This window comes from Nerophis lumbriciformis, linkage group LG19 (genome assembly GCF_033978685.3).
Source record: "Nerophis lumbriciformis linkage group LG19, RoL_Nlum_v2.1, whole genome shotgun sequence".
Lineage (NCBI taxonomy): Eukaryota > Metazoa > Chordata > Actinopteri > Syngnathiformes > Syngnathidae > Nerophis > Nerophis lumbriciformis.
Window position 1 is genome coordinate 40,099,448 of NC_084566.2, and position 18,442 is coordinate 40,117,889.

General features: G+C 44.8%; 1 protein-coding gene across 1 annotated transcript in view; it reads right to left on the reverse strand.

The window, feature by feature from the left end:
- The window catches only part of LOC133618955 (MAM and LDL-receptor class A domain-containing protein 1), a 174,288-nt gene that overhangs the window by 56,231 nt on the left and 99,615 nt on the right, over positions 1-18,442 (reverse strand). The window contains exons 28-30 of the mRNA XM_061979815.2: positions 11,766-11,924; positions 11,625-11,701; positions 6,011-6,178 (exon numbers count right to left, since the gene is read on the reverse strand). Of these exons, the coding sequence (XP_061835799.2) occupies positions 6,011-6,178; positions 11,625-11,701; positions 11,766-11,924 (404 nt within the window). The remainder of the gene's footprint in view (positions 1-6,010; positions 6,179-11,624; positions 11,702-11,765; positions 11,925-18,442) is intronic.

Genomic DNA, 18,442 nt, shown 5'->3' on the forward strand with positions numbered 1-18,442 from the left:
CGCCGGGGTCCGGGACCGAGGCCCCTCCCCCCGAGAGGGCCCCACCGGGAGCCGTAGCTGAGGTGATCCGCGAGAAGGGCCCGACGCACGTCCAGGGTCACCACCGCGCCCACCGCACCGACACCCCGCCTCGTCCGCCTTCGCCGCGGCCGGCGTCACGCGCAGCAGGTAAGCAGCTTACCTGCCCGCCACCCCCGTGGCCGGGGGCTCGTAACAGGGGTCACTCCGCGCGCTCCGCCCGCGCAGCTTACCTGCCCGCCACCCCTGTTGCCGGGGGCGCGTAACAGGGGTCACTCCGCGCGCAGTGCGCTCACGAAAGGGGTGGGGCTCACCCTGGTTGATATAGACGGCCGTCACCGGCAGCGAGACGTGCTTGGAGGTGCGCTCAGCGCGGCTCCCATATGATTGCGCACTGGTGTGCGTCTGGGTCGTGACAGCGTGGCACGCGAATGTCTGTGCTGCATTGGATCAGTCTCCTTTCTTTAACAGGCAAAAGCTTTATAAGCTCACTAATGCCTTGCATCGTCTATATTAGATATATAACAGCGGGCGGGTGCGGGCGGGTGCGGTTCTGATCAAATGTTACATCGGGTGGATGGCGGATGGTTGACGACTTTCTGATGCGGTTGCGGATGAAATAATTGCCTATCCACGCATCTCTACTATGTATATATATATTTCCGAATTGGTTTAACTGCCACCCGCCTGAATCTATTTAAAATCTAATTTTTTTTTATTTCAACCGCCCGACCCGACCCGCGGATAAAATCTATTTTTTTTTTATTTCAACCACCCGAACCGCGGATAATCCGCGGACTCCGCGGTTGTGTCCGCAAACCGCGCATCTCTAGTACACTTATTCAGCCTGTTGTTCACTATTCTTTATTTATTTTAAATTGCCTTTCAAATGTCTATTCTTGCTGTTAGCTTTTATCAAATACATTTCCCCAAAAAATGCGACTTATATATGTTTTTTTTTCCTTCTTTATTATGCATTTTCGGCCGGTGCCACTTATACTCCGGAGCGACTTATACTCCGAAAAATACGGTACTAGGGTTGCAAAATTCCGGGAATATTCAAAGTTGGAAACTTTCTATGGGAATGAACAAGTTAAAGTTAAAGTAGCAATGATTGTCACACACACACTAGGTGTGGCGAAATTATTCTCTGCATTTGACCCATCACCCTTGAACACCCCCTGGGAGGTGAGGGGAGCAGTGGGCAGCAGCGGTGGCCACGCCAGGTAATCATTTTTGGTGATTTAACCCCCAATTCCAACCCTTGATGCTGAGTGCCAAGCAAGGAGATAATGGCTCCCATTTTTTATAATGGTATAACTGTTACGACTGCGTGGCATTGTGATGCCGGAGGTCGTCTTTTCAAGATGCAGAGGGGTCAGGAAGCAGCTTGCAGGTGAGAATAAATGATTTATTCGAGTTGTAGTACAAAATATGCTGCGCGGTGCCCACGGCACAGAAAACAAAAGGGTAGCCAAAAGATGCTAATATCAAAAATGCAGACTATGAGCGACACTAGGAGCGTAACTTGTTGCATGGGAGCAAACAAAACCAACAGACCGAGTGAGGCCAGCGCGTAAACTAAATAGCCCTCTGATTAGTGCCCGGGCAACAGGTGCGCGTCCGGGACACTAACCAGAGGCAGGTGACTATAATCTGCCGTCATGGCAACAGAAACAAACTCAAGAGGTGCTGAAAACACAAGTGACTTGAAAACAAAAACAAAAATATGATCCGGGCAGCGGATCATAACAGTACCCCCCCCTTAAGGGACAGATTCCAGATGTCCCCTGGCAAAACTAAAACCCCCCCCGACTATAACAAAGTTCAAGAGTCAAAAAATATGATCCGGGCAGCGGATCATAACAATAACGGGAATATATGGGAATTAACGGGAATTAATGGGATATTAATGGGAATAAACATTAAATGCAACATGCTAGATATTACAGCATGATTATTAGCTAAAAAAAACCCTGATTTAATACAAATTCAGTTGAATTCCAACCCTGCACAGTGCATTCCTCCATCACATGCACAGATAATTCCCAGCATGCTACACACTACAGCAGGGCTATTGAGGCCACACTAGTATTTGAGCCCAAGGACTTCATCCAGTTACATACACAGGGGCTGTTTAAAGGGGAACATTATCACCAGACCTATGTAAGCGTCAATATATACCTTGATGTTGCAGAAAAAAGACCATATATTTTTTTAACCGATTTCCGAACTCTAAATGGGTGAATTTTGGCGAATTAAACGCCTTTCTATTATTCGCTCTCGGGAAGCAATCCGCCATTTTCTCAAACACCGAGTCAAATCAGCCCTGTTATTTTCCGTTTTTTCGACTGTTTTCCGTACCTTGGAGACATCATGCCTCGTCGGTGTGTTGTCGGAGGGTGTAACAACACGAACAGGGACGGATTCAAGTTGCACCAGTGGCCCAAAGATGACAAAGTGGCAAGAAATTGGACGTTTATTCCGCACACTTTACCGACGAAAGCTATGCTACGACAGAGATGGCAAGAATGTGTGGATATCCTGCGACACTCAAAGCAGATGCATTTCCAACCATAAAGTCAAAGAAATCTGCCGCCAGACCCCCATTGAATCTGCCGGAGTGTGTGAGCAATTCAGGGACAAAGGACCTCGCTAGCACGGCAAGCAATGGCGGCAGTTTGTTCCCGCAGACGAGCGAGCTAAACCCCCTGGATGTCTTGGCTCACACCGTCCCTTATGCCACCGAAGATGATCAAGAGAAGAATATCCACCCTAGCTTCCCTGGCCTGCTGACATCAACTCCAAAACTGGACAGATCAGCTTTCAGGAAAAGAGAGCGGATGAGGGTATGCATACCTGCCAACTTTTGAAATCAGAAAAACCTAGTAGCCAGGGTCCAAGGGCCGCAGGCCCCGGTAGGTCCAGGACAAAGTCCTGGTGGAGGGTTCAGGGCTTCGCCCCCCGACGCAAAATGATTATTAGCATTCAGACAGGTTAAAATGTTGCTAAAACCATCACTTTTCTATCAGTCACAGTGACTTTTCAAAACAAAAATATTACAGCAAAAATCATATGGGTTGATTGACATGTTTATTCTGTAAGCTAACTTCAATAGTTTGAAATTATTTTGACAGTTAATGCCAGTTATCCTGTCAACCTTTCACAAGACTTCAATTTGTTCATTGAAAGTATAAACAGTATAAACACTTTTTACAGTAAACAAATGGTAAAACAGTACTAAACAATTCCATTAAAAAAAAAATTGGTGTCATTATTAACTTTCTGTCCAAGCTTGTATAATCTACTGCCTTGTTCAATTGTAAAAAAATATTCTGTGCCTAAAATTCACATTTCTATCACAATTATCATACTGTAAACATGGTAAGCTAACTTCATTAAAATTAATAGTCCTGTCAATAGCATGGAATTACAATTCAAATGTAGTTTTTTTGTAAGCCTTTCAAAAGAATTCAAAATATGAAAAATTCATGAAAATGAATTGAAGCCATCAGACACTTGAAAAGTGGCACATCACATCTCTAATGTAATCATTTGAACTTTTCAACAGAAATAGCACTGCAAAAATATTAAGGACATACTTCTGTATTTTGGTAGTTATGCTGTCAACATTTAACAAGATTTCTTCAACTTGGACTTGAAAGCATAAATAGTATAAACACTTTTAACAGTATGTCGTGCTGTGAAATACAGCCGACAGGATTGCGCACCAAACATGAAGCAAGGCCAAAGCGCATGCATGGTGCAGGAGAACAAAGGACTTCTTTCATTTAAGGTTTGTGATAAACCATCAAACTCATTCGTTAAAAGGACTCTATAGTAATATAAAGCGAATTTTTCTGGACATTATCATGCAAGAAAAGTTTATTTTTGGGACCGCGATCACCGCGTAATGATTTTTAAAGGTTGCATTACAAACATTTAACTGTCCCATGTGATCAGCCAGTGCGATTGGAAGTCCATGCTCAATTATTGCCTCCGTAAATAAAACTTCGGCATTTATCACATCCAAAGAATCTGTTTGGGCGACGAAAAACGTTGAAAGTTTTCCACTTGTATCGCTAGCAACGGCATTAGACTTGTGTTTTTTTGTCCCAACGTGGTCTTTTACATCGCTAATTCCTCCGTGTCCGATCGAAAAATCTTGTCTGCACAAGGTGCAATTCGCGTAGTTTTCACCCTTTTTTTTTTTTAAATTAATGAAAAACCGTATTTTTTATCACTGCAACCGTAACCCGGAATAGGTTGATGAAAACCGTACGAATTACGGGAAAACCGGAGTAGTTGGCAGGTATGGGGTATGTCTACAGAATATATTAATTGATGAAAATTGGTCTGTCTGCACTCTCAAAGTGCATGTTGTTGCCAAATGTATTTCATATGCTGTAAACCTAGTTCATAGTTGTTAGTTTCCTTTAATGCCAAACAAACACATACCAATCGTTGGTTAGAAGGCGATCGCCGAATTCGTCCTCGCTTTCTCCCGTGTCGCTGGCTGTCGTGTCGTTTTCGTCGGTTTCGCTTGCATACGGTTCAAACCGATATGGCTCAATAGCTTCAGTTTCTTCTTCAATTTCGTTTTCGCTACCTGCCTCCACACTACAACCATCCGTTTCAATACATGCGTAATCTGTTGAATCGCTTAAGCCGCTGAAATCCGAGTCCGAATCCGAGCTAATGTCGCTATAGCTTGCTGTTCTATCCGCCATGTTTGTTTGTGTTGGCATCACTATGTGACGTCACAGGAAAATGGACGGGTGTATATAACGATGGTTAAAATCAGGCACTTTGAAGCTTTTTTTAGGGATATTGCGTGATGGGTAAAATCAGTTCGCTCCCTGTATGATCAGTGTCAGAGCTTGGTCCGCATTGCCGGCAGTAAGTCGGACACGTTTCCAGTGAGGGTTGGACTCCGCCAAGGCTGCCCTTTGTCACCCATTCTGTTCATAACCTTTATGGACAGAATTTCTAGGCGCAGTCAAGGCGTTGAGGGTATCTGGTTTGGTGGCTGCAGGATTAGGTCTCTGATGATGTGGTCCTGATGGCTTCCTCCGGCCAAGATCTTCAGCTCTCACTGGATCGGTTCGCAGCCGAGTGTGAAGCGACTGGGATGGGAATCAGCACCTCCAAGTCCGAGTCCATGGTTCTCGCCCGGAAAAGGGTGGAGTGCCATCTACGGGTTGGGGAGGAGATCTTGCCCCAAGTGGAGGAGTTCAAGTACCTCGGAGTCTTGTTCACGAGTGAGGGAAGAGTGGATCGTGAGATCGACAGGCGGATCGGTGCGGCATCTTCAGTAATGCGGACACTGTATCGATCCGTTGTAGTGAAGAAGGAGCTGAGCCGGAAGGCAAAGCTCTCGATTTACCGGTCGATCTACGTTCCCATCCTCACCTATGGTCATGAGCTTTGGGTTATGACCGAAAGGACAAGATAACGGGTACAAGCGGCCGAAATGAGTTTCCTCCGCCGAGTGGCGGGGCTCTCCCTTAGAGATAGGGTGAGAAGCTCTGTCATTCGGGGGGAGCTCAAAGTAAAGCCGCTGCTCCTCCACATCGAGAGGAGCCAGATGAGGTGGTTCGGGCATCTGGTCAGGATGCCACCCGAACGCCTCCCTAGGAAGGTGTTTCGGGCACGTCCGACCGGTAGGAGGCCACGGGGAAGACCCAGGACACGCTGGGAAGACTATCTCTCCCGGCTGGCCTGGGAACGCCTCGGGATCCCCCGGGAGGAGCTGGACGAAGTGGCTGGGGAGAGGGAAGTCTGGGCTTCCCTGCTTAAGCTGCTGCCCCCGCGACCCGACCTCGGATAAGCGGAAGAAGATGGATGGATGGATGGATGGGTAAAATTTTGAAAAAAACTTCGAAAAATATAATAAGCCACTGGGAACTGATTTTTAATGGTTTTAACCATTCTGAAATTGTGATAATGTTCTCCTTTAAGCTTACAAAACACAGATTTACACTGAACTCACCTTGCACATGACAGAGGAGGAAAAGGTGACGCTGGTCCTCTGCCAGCTGTAGCTCGGCGTGTGCATGGCGAGCCACAACACGGTGTCATCGCCACCGGAACGCAGCGTCCGAGATTGCGCCGTGAGTCTTCCTGTGGCGTCGTCCAGGCTGTAGTAAAAGAATCTGATCTGTGTGGACACAAGCCCTGTGCGTTTATAACATTGAAATACACTCCCCTCTTCTTATTCATGCATGTAGTACAGTGTTGTTTAACCTTTTTTGAGCAAAGGCACATTTTTTGCGTTGGAAAAATGCGGAGGCACACCACCAGCAGACATCATTAAAAAAGGAAACTCAGTTGACAGTAAAAAGTGGTTGGATATGACTTTAAAGCATAACCAAGCATGCATCACTATAGCTCTTGTCTCAAAGTAGGTGTACTGTCACCACCTGTCACATCACACCCTGACTTATTTGGACTTTATTGCTGTTTTCCTGTGTGTAGTGTTTTACTTCTTGTCTTGCGCTCCTATTTTGATGGCTTTTTCTCTTTTTGTGGTATTTTCCTGTAGCAGTTTCATGTCTTCCTTTGAGCGATTTTTCCCGCATCTACTTTGTTTTAGCGATCAAGAATATTTCAGTTGTTTTTATCCTTCTTTGTGGGGACATTGTTGATTGTCATGTCATGTTCGGATGTACATTGTGGACGCCGTCTTTGCTCCACAGTAAGTCTTTGCTGTCGTCCAGCATTCTGTTTTTGTTTACTTTGCAGCCAGTTCAGTTTTAGTTTCGTTCTGCATAGCCTTCCCTAAGCTTCAATGCCTTTTCTTAGGGTCACTCACCTTTTGTTTATTTTTGGTTTAAGCATTAGCACCTTTTTACCTGCACACTGCCTCCCGCTGTTTCCGACATCTACAAAGCCGGCTGCCACTTACTGATATGGAAGAGTATTACACGGTTACTCTGCCGAGCTCTAGACAGCACCGACACTCAACAACAACACATCATTTGCAGACTATAGTTACTGGTTTGCAAAAAATACTTTTAACCCAAATAGGTGAAATTAGATCATCTCCCACGGCACACCAGACTGTATCTCACGGCATACTAGTGTGCCGCGGCACAGTGGTTGAAAAACACAGATGTAGTTGATGCGTTTTTGTCACCTTATTTTGAGTTTGTTGGCATTTTCCTGTGTTGAGGGGTTTTAGTTCCTGTCTTCCGGTCTTATTTCGGTGGCTCTTCAAGTTTTGTTCTATATATATATATATATATATATATATATATATATATATATATATATATATATATATATATATATATATATATATATACATATATATATACATATATATAAATAAATATACATATATATATTTAAATGTAAATAAATATACATATATATAAATATATATATATATACACACATCCCTACAAGCACCGTATTTTTCGGACTATAAGTCGCAGTTTTTTTCATAGTTTGGCCGGGGGTGCGACTTATACTCAGGAGCGACTTATGTGTGAAATGATTAACACATTAGCGTAAAATATCAAATAATATTATTGATCTCATTCACGTAAGAGACTAGACGTATAAGATTTCATGGGATTTAGCGATTAGGAGTGACAGATTGTTTGGTAAACGTATAGCATGTTCTATATGTTATAGTTATTTGAATGACTCTTACCATAATATGTTACGTTAACATACCAGTTGGTTATTTATGCCTCATATAACGTACACTTATTCAGCCTGTTGTTCACTATTCTTGATTTATTTTAAATTGCCTTTCAAATGTCTATTCTTGGTGTTGGCTTTTATCAAATACATTTCCCCAAAAAATGAGACTTATACTCCAGTGCGACTTATATATGTTTTTTCCCTTCTCTATTATGCATTTTTGGCCGGTGCGACTTATACTCCGGAGCGACTTATACTCCGAAAAATACGATATATATATATATATATATATATATATATATATATATATATATATATATATATATATATATATATATATATATATATATACATACATACATACATATACACACATACATATATAGTCGAGGTTTCTGTGGTTTATCCGTTATACAGTGCTCAATACCGGGATAGAGCGGAATATACCTTAGGTCAGGAAAAAACACAGAGCCTATTTCATCCCTACAAGCCTGTTTCGCAGGTTTCTCCCCTGAAAAGCAGAGAAACCTGCGAAACAGGCTTGGAGGGATGAAATAGCCTCTGTGTTTTTTCCTGACCTAACGTGTATATATATATATATATATATATATATATATATATATATATATATATATATGTATGTGTGGGGAAAAAATCACAAGACTATTTCATCTCTACAGGCCTGTTTCATGAGGGGGGTACCCTCAATCGTCAGGAGATTTTAATGGGAGCATTCGCATACCATGGTTTGTATAGGGCACAGAGTGGGTGGGTACAGGCTGGCGTAGGGGCGTGGTGATTGGCTCATGTGTTACCTAGGAGGTGTTTCCGTCTATGGCGGCATGTTGTTACAATTTCGCTGCGCTTGTTGAGGGATGACAGGTCTGGACGGTAAATAATAAACAGTTTCTCTTTCAAGCATAGGTTGCATCTTTTATTACCACTATTGTAAGGTGTGCTGGATGCAAGAATTTGCCATGTTATTGAATATTCAACATTATTGTCTTTGAGGTCCCAAATGTGTTTGCTGAGTTCTGTGGTATTTCGCAGGTTTTTGTTCCTGAAAGAAGCCTTGTGATTGTTCAATCACCACGCCCCTACGCCAGCCTGTACCCACCCACTCTGTGCCCTATATAAACCATGGTATGCGAATGCTCCCATTAAAATCTCCTGACGATTGAGCGTACCCCCCTCATGAAACAGGCCTGTAGAGATGAAATAGTCTTGTGATTATTTTCCCACACATACATATATTGCGCTCTACTACGGTATCGAGCACTATTTTTTGGATAACCTTATTAAGACATATATATATATATATATATATATACCCCGGTATTGAGCACTGTATAACGCAGGGGTCGGCAACCCAAAATGTTGAAAGAGCCAAAAACAAATCTGTCTGGAGCCGCAAAAAAATAAAAGCCATATTACATACAGATAGTGTGTCATGAGATTTAAATTGAATTAAGAGGACTTAAAGGAAACTAAATGAGCTCAAATATAGCTACAAATGAGGCATAATGATGCAATATGTACATATAGCTAGCCTAAATAGCATGTTAGCATCGATTAGCTTGCAGTCATGCAGTGACCAAATATGTCTGATTAGCACTCCACACAAGTCAATAACATCAACAAAACTCACCTTTCATGCCCAACCTTAAAAGTTTGGTGGACAAAATGAGACAGAAAAAGAAGTGGCATAAAACACGTCCTAGAAAGTCGGAGAAAGTTATACATGTAAACAAACTAAGGTGAGTTCAAGGACCGCCAAAATTAGTAGGACAAAACGGTGCTCGCCAAATACTGCAATCAGTGAAGCATGTTGAATATAAACAGTGTGCTTTGTAACAATTAGGGAGGTTTGTGTCATGTTTGTCCTCCTACAGAAACCATATTAAAACAAAAAATATATTTTTTCCCCCTCATCTTTTTCCATTTTTCATACATTTTTGAAAAAGCTCCAGAGAGCCACTAGGGCGGCGCTAAACGGCTCTAGAGCCGCGGGTTGCCGACCCCTGGTATAACGGATAAACCACAGAAACCTCGACTATATATGTATGTGTGTATATATATATATATATATATATATATATATACATATATATATTTATCCATCTATTTTCTACTTTTTTGGATTCAAGCAAAAGGCTGCAACGAAACAAAAGTGAAACATTTAAAGGGGTCTGAATACTCTGTGTGTATAAATGTGTATATATACGTGTGCATGAATATATATTAGGGCTGTCAATGTTAATGCGTTAACGCGTGTGATTAATAAAAAATGACTGTGTGACCACAAATGATTGATGATCGATCAAAGTGTATGTTTTGAGCGGCACCCGAAGGCAGTGGGCCAGTGCTCTGTGCTCACCTCCACACACCTGCTCTCAGAGGTGGGTAGAGTAGCCAGAAATTGTACTCAAGTAAGAGTACTGTTACTTTAGAGATTTATTACTCAAGTAAAAGTAATGAGTAGTCACCCAAATATTTACTTGAGTAAAAGTAAAAAGTATGTTGTGAAAAAACTACTCAAGTACTGAGGACTGATGAGTAACATACACACACATATCATATATATATATATATATATATATATATATATATATATACATATATACATATATACACATACATTGATATATACAGTATATCATTTATATTTATTTATTTTGCCGTTTTTGTTTACATGTTTAAGGTGTTTTAATGAATATATATGCATGTTTAACACATATAGATTCCTTTCTTTCATGTTGACAAGAATATAAGTTGGTGTATTACCTGATTCTGATGACTTGCGTTGATTGGAATCAGACAGCAGTGCTTAACGTCCACGTTTTCAAATGCAGGAGAAAAAAAGTTCCTCCTTTCTGTCTAATACCACATGAAAGTGGTTGGTTTTTGGTATCTTATTTGTCCAGCTTCCATATTCGTTTTCACACACTTTACAAGAAATACATTGGCGGCAAATTCCGTAGCTTGCTAGCTTGTTTGCGCTGGCTTTCGGAGACTCTTATTTTGAAAGCGCAGGCGCGATGGAGCGGCACTTTTATTGTGAAGACAGGAACTGTGCAGTCAGTCTTTAGGCTTGTGACGGGATGTACGTTTGAAATAAAAAAGTGTCTTTTTTCCTTCACACTTTTGATTGATTGATTGAAACTTGTATTAGTAGATTGCACAGTACAGTACATATTCCGTACAATTGACCACTAAATGGTAACACCCCAATAAGTTTTTCAACTTGTTTAAGTCAGGTCATGTGACCGCCTGGCTCTGTTTGATTGGTCCAACGTCACCAGTGACTGCATCTGATTGGTGGAACGGAGTCAAACGTCACCAGTGACTGTATTTTATTGGTGGAACGGAGTGAAACGTCACCAGTAAGACAGGCACTTTGAAGGTCTGTCTGACAGACCAAAACAAACAAAGCGTGCATTAACAGATCGATAAAAATTAGTAGCGAGTAGCGAGCTGAATGTAGATAAAAGTAGCAGAGTAAAAGTAGCGTTCCTTCTCTATAAATATACTCAAGTAAAAGTAAAAGTAAGTTGCATTAAAACTAATCTTAGAAGTACAATTCATCCCAAAAGTTACTCAAGTAGATGTAACGGAGTAAATGTAGCGCGTTACTACCTACCTCTGCCTGCTCTATATGATCAGTGCTCTGTGCTCACCTCCACACACCTGTTCTATATGATCAGGAAATGTGTAAAGCTTGGGATTTTTACTGAAAACATTTTAAATGACTCTAATCATACAGAAAATACATTTATAACACGGTTTAATTAACAAATCTTAACATGATCAATTGTTTGATAAAATGTCATTAAAACAAGTGACGCTCTGCCTCACCTGCCTACCCTGACCACACCTCCCGGGTATATCCCTGGTATATGTTTAGTTTTCTTCCCGCTGTTATTAACAGAAACAGGACTCCCGCCTGTACCCACCGTGCAATTTGAGCTGGGAAGCAACGTGTTGGAGAGGACCTCAGATATGCCAGGAGTGCCGGGAGTTAGGTAGTGACCTGAGGAATGACATGGGACACAGTACAGAACCTTTCATCATTCCTTGCATTGACTGCGTCATACCTGCAGCGTTGTTTAGGGTGTGGTCCAGGGGAGGACCAGCAGGCCAGGCGTCCTGTCCTTTTTGCCGCCTCCATCTCGCGCCACCGTCGTCCAACTGGTTTCTAGCCCAAGAGCACAGGCCTTGTTCAAAGCTGCAGCGCTGCGTCGCACCTTGATTCTCTGGATGGGCAGAGGAGGAAAGTTCCTTTTTTGTTTGGGAATACACAAATTATAGTCAGGGTTTTAATTAGAAGGCGATAATTGTAATTGTAAACATGGTTTTATTTAATATCCAGTGAGGGTTGGACTCCGCCAAGGCTGCCCTTTGTCACCGATTCTGTTCATAACTTTTATGGACAGAATTTCTAGGTGCAGTCAAGGCGTTGAGGGGATCCGGTTTGGTGGCTGCAGGATTAGGTCTCTGCTTTTTGCAGATGATGTGGTCCTGATGGCTTCATCTGGCCAGGATCTTCAGCTCTCACTGGATCGGTTCACAACCGAGTGTGAAGCGACTGGGATGACAATCATCACCGCCAAGTCAATGGTTCTCGCCCGGAAAAGGGTGGAGGGCCATCTCCAAGTAGGAGAAGAGATCTTGCCCCATGTGGAGGAGTTCAAATACCTCGGAGTCTTGTTCACGAGTGAGGGAAGAGTGGATGGTGAGATCGACAGGCGGATCGGTGCGGTGTCTTCAGTAATGCGGACGCTGTATCGATCCGTTGTGATGAAGAAGGAGCTGAATCAGCCAAGTGTGAGGGGACTGGTATGAGAATCAGCACCTCCAAGTCCAAGTCCATGGTTTTTGCCCGGAAAAGGGTGGAGGGCCATCTCCAAGTTGGGGAGGAGATCTTGCCCCATGTGGAGGAGTTCAAATACCTCGGAGTCTTGTTCACGAGTGAGGGAAGAGTGGATGGTGAGATCGACAGGCGGATCGATGCAGCGTCTTCAGTAATGCGGACGCTGTATCGATCCGTTGTGATGAAGAAGGAGCTGAATCAGCCAAGTGTGAAGGGACTGGTATGAGAATCAGCACCTCCAAGTCCAAGTCCATGGTTCTTGCCCGGAAAAGGGTGGAGGGCCATCTCCAGGTAGGAGAAGAGATCTTGCCCCATGTGGAGGAGTTCAAGTACCTCGGAGTCTTGTTCACGAGTGAGGGAAGAGTGGATGGTGAGATCGACAGGCGGATCGATGCAGCGTCTTCAGTAATGCGGACGCTGTATCGATCCGTTGTGATGAAGAAGGAGCTGAATCAGCCAAGTGTGAAGGGACTGGTATGAGAATCAGCACCTCCAAGTCCAAGTCCATGGTTCTTGCCCGGAAAAGGGTGGAGGGCCATCTCCAGGTAGGAGAAGAGATCTTGCCCCATGTGGAGAAGTTCAAGTACCTCGGAGTCTTGTTCACAAGTGAGAGAAGAGTGGATAGTGAGATCGACAGGCGGATCGATGCAGCGTCTTCAGTAATGCGGACGCTGTATCGATCCGTTGTGATGAAGAAGGAGCTGAATCAGCCAAGTGTGAAGGGACTGGTATGAGAATCAGCACCTCCAAGTCCAAGTCCATGGTTCTCGCCCGGAAAAGGGTGGAGGGCCATCTCCAAGTTGGGGAAGAGATCTTGCCCCATGTGGAGGAGTTCAAGTACCTCGGAGTCTTGTTCACAAGTGAGGGAAGAGTGGATGGTCAGATCGACAGGCGGATCGGTGCGGCGTCTTCAGTAATGCGGACGCTGTATCGATCCGTTGTGGTGAAGAAGGAGCTGAATCAGCCAAGTGTGAAGAGACTGGTATGAGAATCAGCGCCTCCAAGTCCAAGTCCATGGTTCTCGCCCGGAAAAGGGTGGAGGGCCATCTCCAAGTTGGGGTAGAGATTTTGCCCCATGTGGAGGAGTTCAAGTACCTCGGAGTCTTGTTCACGAGTGAGGGAAGAGTGGATGGTGAGATCGACAGGCGGATCTATGCGGCGTCTTCAGTAATGCGGACGCTGTATCGATCCGTTGTGATGAAGAAGGAGCTGAATCAGCCAAGTGTGAAGGGACTGGTATGAGAATCAGCACCTCCAAGTCCAAGTCCATGGTTCTCACCCGGAAAAGGGTGGAGGGCCATCTCCGAGTTGGGGAGGAGATCTTGCCCCATGTGGAGGAGTTCAAGTACCTCGGAGTCTTGTTCACAAGTGAGAGAAGAGTGGATGGTGAGATCGACAGGCGGATCGATGCAGCGTCTTCAGTAATGCGGACGCTGTATCGATCCGTTGTGATGAAGAAGGAGCTGAATCAGCCAAGTGTGAAGGGACTGGTATGAGAATCAGCACCTCCAAGTCCAAGTCCATGGTTCTTGCCCGGAAAAGGGTGGAGGGCCATCTCCAAGTTGGGGAGGAGATCTTGCCCCATGTGGAGGAGTTCAAGTACCTCGGAGTCTTGTTCACAAGTGAGAGAAGAGTGGATGGTGAGATCGACAGGCGGATCGATGCAGCGTCTTCAGTAATGCGGACGCTGTATCGATCCGTTGTGATGAAGAAGGAGCTGAATCAGCCAAGTGTGAAGGGGCTGGTATGAGAATCAGCACCTCCAAGTCCAAGTCCATGGTTCTCGCCCGGAAAAGGGTGGAGGGCCATCTCCAAGTTGGGGAAGAGATCTTGCCCCATGTGGAGGAGTTCAAGTACCTCGGAGTCTTGTTCACGAGTGAGGGAAGAGTGGATGGTGAGATCGACAGGCGGATCGGTGCGGCGTCTTCAGTAATGCAGACGCTGTATCGATCCGTTGTGGTGAAGAAGGAGCTGAATCAGCCAAGTGTGAAGGGACTGATATGAGAATCAGCACCTCCAAGTCCAAGTCCATGGTTCTCGCCCGGAAAAGGGTGGAGGGCCATCTCCAAGTTGGGGAAGAGATCTTGCCCCATGTGGAGGAGTTCAAGTACCTAGGAGTCTTGTTCACGAGTGAGGGAAGAGTGGATGGTGAGATCGACAGGCGGATCGGTGCGGCGTCTTCAGTAATGCGGACGCTGTATCGATCCGTTGTGATGAAGAAGGAGCTGAATCAGCCAAGTTTGAAGGGGCTGGTATGAGAATCAGCACCTCCAAGTCCAAGTCCATGGTTCTTGCCCGGAAAAGAGTGGAGGGCCATCTCCAAGTTGGGAAAGAGATCTTGCACCATGTGGAGGAGTTCAAGTACCTCGGAGTCTTGTTCACGAGTGAGGGAAGAGTGGATGGTGAGATCGACAGGCGGATCGGTGCAGCGTCTTCAGTAATGCGGACGCTGTATCGATCCGTTGTGGTGAAGAAGGAGCTGATTCAGCCAAGTGTGAAGGGGCTGGTATGAGAATCAGCACCTCCAAGTCCAAGTCCATGGTTTTTGCCCGGAAAAGGGTGGAGGGCCATCTCCAAGTTGGGGAGGAGATCTTGCCCCATGTGGAGGAGTTCAAGTACCTCGGAGTCTTGTTCACGAGTGAGGGAAGAGTGGATGGTGAGATCGACAGGCGGATCGATGCAGCGTCTTCAGTAATGCGGACGCTGTATCGATCCGTTGTGATGAAGAAGGAGCTGAATCAGCCAAGTGTGAAGGGACTGGTATGAGAATGAGCACCTCCACGTCCAAGTCCATGGTTCTCGCCCGGAAAAGGGTGGAGGGCCATCTCCGAGTTGGGGAGGAGATCTTGCCCCATGTGGAGGAGTTCAAGTACCTCTGAGTCTTGTTCACGAGTGAGGGAAGAGTGGATGGTGAGATCGACAAGCGGATCGGTGCGGTGTCTTCAGTAATGCGGACGCTGTATCGATCCGTTGTGGTGAAGAAGGAGCTGAGCCGGAAGGCAAAGCTCTCAATTTATCGGTCAATATACGTTCCCATCTAACCCTAACCCTAACCCCAACCCTAACCCTGACCCACAATGCACATTAATGAACATATCAAATAGAAAAGTGACAGATTGTAGTCAAAGGCTGATTTCCATAAAGAAACAAGTGCAGGTCTCCCACTAATTCAGCGTTATAGGGATTTGTAGTTCTCATGCACTTAATTTGGCCCTGCGATGAGGTGGCGACTTGTCCAGGGTGTACGCCGCCTTCCGCCCGATTGTAGCTGAGATAGGCTCCAGCGCCCCCCGTGACCCCGAAGGGAATAAGCGGTAGAAGATGGATGGATGGATGCACTTAATTTTGCTGTATTTATCTGGCAGGAGTGGAAAGCCGTTCCCTGAAAATAATGCCAACATTAAACCGGTCCGTGGTGCAAAACAGGTTGAGGACCACTGCTGTACATCACCTTGCGGTACATCATCCTCTCACAATATACAATCTTTGGTCGTACACAATGACGTCCACTTTTACTATAAATATCCGAGGCGAATCACGCTGTCAACGTAACATTAACTTTAAATTGCGAAAATATAATAATAATGATGATGTTGTCATGTCCGCCAGGTTATGCTCACAGAGATCAAGCCCGCCTGCCCCTAAACTTAGCTGTGCCTAGGTCTTTGCGTTTTGTAGGGGGGCCGTTTTTACGTGAAGAAGCACATGTCAAATGTAAATGAACCGTAACCCCAACCCTAACCCTAACCCTAACCCTAACCCTAACCCTAACCCTAGCCCTTAGCTCTAACCCTAACCAACTCTTTTTTTATGCCTATTCCTAACCCTGACCCTAACTGTAACCCCCTAACTGTAACCCTAACCCTAACCCCAACCCTTAGCCCTAAGCCTAACCAACTCTTTTCTTTATGCCTAACCCTAACCCTAACACTTTTCCTTTTTGTCTAACCCTAACCTCAACCCTAAACCTAACCCCAACCCAAACCCCAACCCTAACTCCTAACCCTAACCCTAACCTGACCACAACCCTAACCCTAACCAACTCTTTTTCTTTATGCCTAACCCTAACCAACTCTTTTTCTTTATGCCTAACCCTAACCCTGACCCTAACTGTAACCCCCTAACTGTAACCCTAACCCCAACCCCAACCCTAACCCTAACCCCAACCCTTAACCCTAAGCCTAACCAACTATTTTTCTTTATGCCTAACCCTAACCCTAACTCTTTTTCTTTTTGTCTAACCCAAACCTCAACCCTAAACCTAACCCCAACCCCAAGCCTAACCCCTAACCCTAACCCTAACCCCAACCCTTAGCCCTAACCAACTCTTTTTCTTTATGCCTAACCTTAACCCTAACTCTTTTCCTTTATCCCTGACCCTAACCCTAACCTTAACCCTAACCCTAGCCTCTAACCCCTAACCCTAACCCCAACCCCAAACCTAACCCTAACCCTTAGCCCTAACCCAAACTAACTCTTCTTCTTTATGCCTAACCTTAACCCTAACTCTTTTTCTTTATCCCTAACCCTAACCTTAACCCTAACCCTAACCCCAACCCCTAACCCTAACACCAACCCTAACCCCTAACCCTAACCCTAACACCAACCCTAACCCTAACCCCAACCCTTAGCCCTAACCTTAACCAACTCTTTTCTTTATACCTAACCCTAACTCATTTTCTTTATGCCTAACCCTAACCCTAACACCAACCCCAAGCCTAACCCTAACCCTAACCCCAACCCTTAGCCCTAACCCTAACCAACTATTTTTCTTTATGCCTAACCCTAACCCTAACTCTTTTTCTTTTTGTCTAACCCAAACCTCAACCCTAAACCTAACCCCAACCCCAAGCCTAACCCCTAACCCTAACCCTAACCCCAACCCTTAGCCCTAACCAACTCTTTTTCTTTATGCCTAACCTTAACCCTAACTCTTTTCCTTTATCCCTAACCCTAACCCTAACCTTAACCCTAACCCTAGCCTCTAACCCCTAACCCTAACCCCAACCCCAAACCTAACCCTAACCCTTAGCCCTAACCCAAACTAACTCTTCTTCTTTATGCCTAACCTTAACCCTAACTCTTTTTCTTTATCCCTAACCCTAACCTTAACCCTAACCCTAACCCCAACCCCTAACCCTAACACCAACCCTAACCCCTAACCCTAACACCAACCCTAACCCTAACCCCAACCCTTAGCCCTAACCTTAACCAACTCTTTTCTTTATACCTAACCCTAACCCTAACTCATTTTCTTTATGCCTAACCCTAACCCTAACACCAACCCCAAGCCTAACCCTAACCCCAACCCTTAGCCCTAACCCTAACCAACACTTTTTCTTTATGCCTAACCCTAACCCTAATCCTAATCCTAACCCAAAACCTAACCCTAACACTAACCCTAACGCCAACCCTAACCCTAACCCTAACCCCAACCCTTAGCCCTAACCCTAACCAACTCTTTTTTTGTAGGCCTAACCCTAATCCTAATCCTATCCCTAATTCTAACCCTAACCCCAACCCCAACCATAACCCTAACCCCAAACCTAACCCTAAACCTAACCCTAACACCAACCCTAATTCTAACCCTAACCCCAAGCCTTAGCCCTAACCCTAACAAACTCTTTTTCTTTATGACTAACCCTAACCCTAATCCTAAACCTAATCCTAACCCTAACCCCAACCCTAACAAAGCACCAACCCCAACCCCAACCCTAACCATAACCCCAACCCTTAGCCCTAACCCTAACCAACTATTTTTCTTTATGCCTAACTTAACCCTAATCCTAATCCTAACCATAACCCCAACCCCAACCCTAACTGTAACACTAACCCTAACCCTAACACCAACCCCAACCCTAACCCTAACCCTAACCCCAACCCTTAGCCCTAACCCTAACC